General features: G+C 39.4%; 1 protein-coding gene across 1 annotated transcript; it reads right to left on the bottom strand.

Moving 5' to 3' along the window:
• Positions 1 to 4,725: 4,725 nt before the first annotated feature.
• Positions 4,726 to 5,253, bottom strand: LOC107061114 (uncharacterized). Its single transcript, XM_015309899.1, has one exon. The coding sequence runs from the start codon at positions 5,251 to 5,253 to the stop codon at positions 4,726 to 4,728; it is 528 nt and encodes a 175-aa protein (XP_015165385.1).
• Between the last annotated feature and the right edge of the window lie 2,239 nt (positions 5,254 to 7,492).

Raw genomic sequence — 7,492 nt, 5'->3', positions numbered from 1 at the left:
GGTGAAGGATATATATATATAGGTGTATATGTATGCAATTGGGCAGCACACAATTATTTGGGCAGCCAACTTTTAGGGACAACTGTGTATATGATAAGCACCTCTTGTGTTACTATATTTTGACACCTCCTCTTAGGAAATTCGTCTCAGCTGAAGTATAAGTCCCTTAGAACGTTATCTAACCTTTTGTTCTTCAAGATCACACGAGAAAATCTTGGTCCTTTTGGCTGGAAATCGAGTTACACTCTTCTCTTTGGTAAGTAGTAAAACCTATTTTTGAGCTGGGTAGCGTTTAGTAGATTAAGAATATATCGTTATGTAGAACTTTGTTTACTGTGAATAAATATGATTTAGAAAGGTAATTCGTATATGTACAACTCTTATGTTTATGTTAAACTCTAATTTGGTTGTTATGGATTCGAAATATGGGACGCATCATAGGACAAGTTCTGTCTGGATTCTGAAGGTTGAAATCATGTATGGACACCTGTTAGTGTTTTGAATATATCTTTTTATCCAAAATACATTTTGAGGTAATTCTTCTTTCTTTGCAACCTTAAGAGATGTACCTACATCTTTCACGAAGAGTATACAGTCCAGTTTTGCCGTTTGCCATTTCAAATCTTAGTTGTGACATGATGCACTAGGATGGCCAAAATTTACTGTTCGGGAGCATAGTCGTATTTGTACAGGCTAGGCTTACTTAAGATGATAACCCTATTATATATCATCATTATTAAGCTGCTATAAAGTAAATAAGTTATTGAATTCATTTTTAAGGTTGTATATCCTCGTGTACAAGTTGAAGACTTTGATACGCTGCTAGGTCTACGGTTTGACTCGTGGAGTTTTGTTGGGCTGTTTTTGTGCTAAAGAACTAAGGTTTGTGTATAAACTTATACTTGTATTTTCTTTTACCTGTTGGTATATCTGAAAGTTATCTTGGTACTTTGGTTACATCTTGTCCCTTTGCATTGTCGTATTGGTATTCTTTAATACATTAAAGATGCTTGTGTAATTCGCCTACTTGTATGGACAGTCTGATCACTTGGCACTCTTGTTGGGACCTTGTCCTTCTTGTGGCTGTAACTTCGTCACTCTTGGCATGACTCTTGGCTCGGATCATTTGCCATCTTGACTTTGGATTTTTAGTTCGTCTTAAGAATGGAAGTTGTCCATTTTAAGTACGAACTAGGAAGCCATTTTTAATATGGTTCTTGGTTCTCTTGATTATTGGGTTTTGACCCTTCTTGATGTAGGGCGTTGATCCTTCTTGATACCTTCTCGTGCTTAGTATGACGACATGATGTATATATTGGGTGAGCCTTGTTGTTGAATCTATTGAAAAGTTGTGTTATGAGCATTCTTGACATTTGGACCATTAAATACTGAACTTGATACTCCTTGCATATTGTTTACTTGATTTATTGATTTTGTTTTGATCGTGCTGCCCTTCACTTGAGAATGATAACTTGTCGAATTTGAGGGCTCCAAACCTATAGTTTTTACACCACTAAGGTATTTGCTTAGCGATAGTTGTTTCTATCGTAGGGGCTGTTCGCGATGATGCTTGAAGCTGGCCATTGAAGATGGAGATTTTGAAAGCCTTAAGGAAGATCACATTTGCATATAGGCATATATAGTTTGTTTAAACCTTGGGACTTGTACATGATTTTTATGTTGTATATTTGCAGGAGATTTTGAGGGCTGATTTGGTCATGTCACCATGGGTTGTAATATAAGTATGGTTATACGTTTTTATCTTTTTGGGGCGTGTAAACTCAAGTCTTGTAATATACTAATTTGCTATATGTCTTGAAAGTTGTGTGAAGCATTAGCCGGCTGATATCGGTACTCGGAAGCATGTAATATTCTTGTTATTTCACCCTCGAGTGTGAGGTTAACATATGCCTGAAGATCTGGTCGGTTAATTGCTTAAATGTTATATTTTTTTTGGAGTTCGTTATGAATCTAATCCCTCTACTAGATTAGAATCAGTATGCTCTGATTAATTGGTTTTAAATGTCGCAAGTATTTAATTAGATTTCTTGTTTATGTAGTGGTATTGTTTTGAAAGGATCGCTACATTCCATTTTTCTCAACACCATGGGTTAAAGGAGACTTTCCTTGCACTTCTTAACTCTCCCTTTTGTTTTTCACCACACCCCCAACTTAGGCTTTTGGCCTAAGTTGGCTATTTAACTAACCACAATTAAAGAGGATTATAGGTAATGGATTATAAAAGGTCTAGTTTTCATCAAGTTTCTTTCAAAGAAGGGTAAGTCTAAAAGGGTACTCAAGAGAGAATCACACGCACACAAGGTGGGTCACAAAAGAGGTATATGTCAAATTAGTTCACACTCTTCGAAGTTGCCTAAGATCATATCAAGAAAAAAGTCTTACTTAGTCAACCGGACCAACAGGGCAAATTATAGATGTTGCCATGCATGGTTCCAGGTAAGCTTATCACAAAAGGTATCGACACTTAAGTTAAACAAGACTCCACACTTTCGCTACTGTGCAACGGTCATCACAAGAGAATCAATTTGATAAATGGCTAATCACAACGAGATGCAAAGAGTTCACATATTGTCTATGCAACTTCATTTGGCCTCATCATAGACGCGCATTCATGTTCGTTCGATTGTAGGCACTACTCAAGTTATCGGTATTGATCGGGACCGAGACTTAAATTTTGGAAAAGAATAATCACATTCAACACACGAGATGTGGCAAAAATTTTGGACGGATCAAAATCATTTTGCATGTTTAAAATAAAAGGAGCCACAAGCTCAAACATCAACAGAAAAGCAGTATTAGCACAATTTTAAAGCTGATCGGCCAAAATATATACACATAACACGAACAAAAGTAGCCCACAAAAGGTGTTGGCCTCACCCCACCAGAAATAAAACTTTTGTCCTCAAATGCAAATAACAGAATATCCAGACTTTAGAATAAATAAAGACAGAGAGGGAGGTAGAGAAAAATCTTGTCTACACAGTCGCTCCATCTGTCTAGGCATCACTGCCCGATGTGTCAGCCTGGAATTTGATATTGGCCCGCGGAGCTTCTTTAGAAGATTCAGTGGCAGGTGACTTACTTAGATTGTCTAATTCATGAGTTGCCAAAAAGGAGTGGATAGCTGTGAAGAATCCACGTCTCCATGACAGAATAATGGGGTCTCGGGAATTCGTTCTCTTGCTGGAACTGGTCTTCTTTCCCTCATTATCCGTTTTGGTAGGATTTGTTGCCTTTGTATTTTTCTTGAAATTTTTCGCTCTTGTTTATCGGGGTGGCATATCTCTTCTAACTACTTTCGTTCTAGCCATTTCTGCAAATCTTCGAGAAAAAGTTAGAAAGAATTTAGACAAAAGCAAGGCAGATCAATTGCAAAATCACTTCGGTGAACCAGTTGGTGAAGTGCGCACCTACTTTGGCGGTTCGCTGAGTGCAGCGCACAAAGATTACAAGGGTGCAGACAAAGGGTGAACCAGAAGTCTTTCAGCGAGTCGCTGAATTCTTTTGGTGATCAAAGTCTTCTCATCGAAAGTTACAGAATTAAACATCATATTTGGCACTAAATTAAAGGTGAGATGGAGATTTAAAGCGAACCGCCGAGTGATTCGGCGAGCTCGAACCAGCTCGTCAAATGACCCAACTTGCCTGCATTAGACCCAACTTCCGGAATTCAACCCTGCAACCCACGAAAATAAAATTAAGGCATACACAACTTAAATTAGTCTTAGACCCAGTGACAATCATGCATAACCCACAATTTTACTCCAATTTAAAGTGCAGCCTTTAGGAATTAACTATTTGACTTAGTACGGGCAAAAATTGTGAACCTAACAGGCAAACAAATATTCTAATCCTACCAGAGAGGCCCAACACACATCATAAAAGTACTGGCATTTCATGTGAGTACAACTTTTGAGGAAAGGAATGCGGAGTTTGAAGTACCAACCTTTTATGCCGAACAAATGGATATTGAGATGCTAGGAAGCAATGTAATCAAACTCGTAGAACAATTTCACACTTACACTTAAAATACTCTAGAGATGCAAAAATATAGGAACTAGAGTGCAGGTGTGTGCTTGGACAGATAAAAAGGGAGGGAAAGTGATTGAAGTTGAAAATTTTAAACCGTTGGCTTGCAAAAACTGTCCAGTTTTCGCCCACTCGGCGATATTCGTCAAGCTCACCTATTCACTCGACGGAACGCCATTTGTTTAATTTCTTTACTGAAATTTACAGGACCTCTGGTTTACGGGAGATCCAAATGGCAGTTTCAATCGTGAACGCTGACATAGTCGGCGATTCGCCATTAATTTCCAAAACTCACCGAGTTTTACAGACTCCACTGTAAGATGGTCTTGAGTCTAACGGCGTTCTAGTTCGGAGTCACCGAACTGTTTGATGATTCGCTAATTGGATCTATTGCTTACCATCCTTCACTTTTTCGAACACTTCTCATACTTTAACCTTTACAAGCAACACACCATTATTTTATCAAGAAATAAATAATAAATAAGAACAATGAAAGGGGTTTTGGGTTACCTCCCAAACAACGCCTTTGTTAACGTCGGTACATGACGCAGCAGCGCCTTCAGGCGTCTTCGAAATACACCACTTCAACCAAAGAAATCTCTTGACAATCCTTAAAATAAAATTTCAAAAGTTGACCATTCACTTTAAATGGAGGTCCTTCTTGATCTTCAACTTCTATGGCACCATTGGTGAACACTCACCATTGGATTTGAGCTTTCTAGGAAAGAGTCTAAGTCGAGAATTATATAGCAAAACCCAATCTTCTGCATTGAAGCCCCGCTTGAGTATCCGAGAATCATGCCATTTCTTCATGTACTCTTTGTAGATGGCTGAACTTTCATACGATCTGAGTCTAAATTCATCCAGTTCGTTGAACTGCTCTACCCTCTCTCTTGATGTTTTTGACCCGTCCAAATTTAAAGCTTTCAATGCCCATAATGCTTTGTGTTCTAACTCGACGAGCAAATGACAAGCCTTACCATAAACCAACTGATATAGAGATATACCAATAAGTGTTTTGTAAGCAGTTCGATATGCCCATAGTGCATCATCGAGTTTCCTAAACCAATCAGTTCTGTTGGCATTTACTGTCTTTGCCAGGATGTTTTTGATTTCCCAATTTGACACTGCGACTTGGCCACATGTTTGGGGGTGATATGGGGTTGCTACCTTGTATATCACCCCATATTTGCTCAATGCCATTGAAAACCACCTATTGCAAAAGTGGGACCCCCAATAGCTAATGATTTCCCTAGGAGTGACAAATCTTGCAAAGATGTAGCATTTTAGAAATTGGACAACACATTTTCCTTCGTTGTTTGGGAGTGCGATGGTTGTCACGACCCAAGACTAGGGCCTAGACGTAACATGGCGAATGAGGAACCCGAAGGAACCCCAAACAAGCCTCTCAAACTTGTCATCACACTTCATCGGTCGCGGAAGTACATTCAACATTAATTAACGGGAAATAGGGACTAAGGCCAAACCATTTCAAAATGACATCATAGAATAAGAGTCAAGCTCATTTACAAAATATTTGTCAAACGCACACCTCTACATACATAGATAGGACGGGGCCATGACATTCTACCGGCTCCCCTCATAGTCAAAATACAATTGCAAGCTAAAGTCTCAAAACATAGGAGTAGGAAACATAACATAGCCCTCGAATCATTGAGGACTCACCAACAAACTCGGATAAGCGTCGTACTAGCCACGTGAATGGAGAGAAGGATCAAGAGTAGCTCCGGTCCCTACATGGTGACATCATGTAGGCAAAATATGCGTTAGTACTTGGAATGTACTAAGTATGCGGGGTGCAACACAACAATAAACAAGGACACAATCGAAATACAAGAAATAGTTTCATAGGCATTATGAATAACAATATGAGGATGCATGATCAAAGTGAAGTCAAAACATGTTTAAGTAACTCTATACTAATAGTAGATATCATATGTGTATGCATGATCCAACCAATCTATAACCCCAACTTAGGATGGGGGATGCCGTTCACACCCGGACACCCTGGTGGCAAGGTATAAACCCCTCACATGGTTGATGTTGGTCACACCCCAAGCATCCTAGGTGGTGAGATATAAACCTCTCACATGGTTGATGTTGGTCACACCCCAAGCATCCTAGGTGGTGAGATATAAACCTCTCACATGGTTGATGTTGGTCACACCCCAAGCATCCTAGGTGGTGAGATATAAACCTCTCACATGGTTGATGTTGGTCACACCCCAAGCATCCTAGGTGGTGAGATATAAACCTCTCACATGGTTGATGTTGGTCACACCCCAAGCATCCTAGGTGGTGAGATATAAACCTCTCACATGGTTGATGTTGGTCACACCCCAAGCATCCTAGGTGGTGAGATATAAACCTCTCACATGGTTGATGTTGGTCACACCCCAAGCATCCTAGGTGGTGAGATATAAACCTCTCACATGGTTGATGTTGGTCACACCCCAAGCATCCTAGGTGGTGAGATATAAACCTCTCACATGGTTGATGTTGGTCACACCCCAAGCATCCTAGGTGGTGAGATATAAACCTCTCACATGGTTAAGAGCATGGAAAATAGGGTAGTAATTATGCAGCCAAACCAGTGAACAACCTACAACAATACCTTTTTAACACCCATAATACCACATGAAAATCTCCACATCCATTCCAAATTTAGGTTCAAGTTCTAGGGTCACAACATGCTCAAAACAATCACTTTTCATGTTTAAAATTCAATGTGCAGGAAATTATTACAAAGAACAAGACTAATTTATGAATCTTAACTTAAACCATGAATTAGTGAGTAGAATAGAGTCTAGGCACTATGGGTGGAAGGACCCATGAGTTCAACACCACATACCTTGAGTTTTTATGAAGGTCTTGAGAGTGTCTTCAATGGAAGCTTGGAACTTGGAGCAAGAGTCTCTTCAATCTTGAGGAAGGTTTTGGATTAGGGTTCTTGAGAGAACTTGAGAGAAAATGTGTCTAAGTATGGGAGAGATGTTTTGGGAAATGTTTTTGAGATGAGAGTTGAACTAATGATATATAGGAAATAACATATGCCCTTTGGAAAAATGGTCCAACACTTAGAAAAAAAAATGAGGCAGGTGAACAGTAAAAACGCTCACTGGAAATTGCCTTTCCTGCCGGACAGATTTTACGAAAATGGGCATAACTTCTTCGTCCGAACTCCGAATGAGGTGAAACGAAGTGCGTTAGGTAGCTAACTCAAAGGGCTTTCCATGGATATATTATTGGCCACCAAATAATTTGTGTGCTAGGAGATATGACCCTCCAAAGTAGACCCTCGAAAAAGGCTTCACTTGGAAATTTCGGATTTTGATACGGTTGCTCTAAAATTTGGGTTAGACCCATTTCCCACTCAATTTGACCCCCTAAACAAGAATATGAAATCGGATTTTCGAAAAAC

The sequence above is a fragment of the Solanum tuberosum genome, unplaced genomic scaffold (assembly GCF_000226075.1).
Source record: "Solanum tuberosum cultivar DM 1-3 516 R44 unplaced genomic scaffold, SolTub_3.0 scf00109, whole genome shotgun sequence".
Classification (NCBI taxonomy): domain Eukaryota; kingdom Viridiplantae; phylum Streptophyta; class Magnoliopsida; order Solanales; family Solanaceae; genus Solanum; species Solanum tuberosum.
This window is presented reverse-complemented; position numbering and strand designations above follow the sequence as displayed.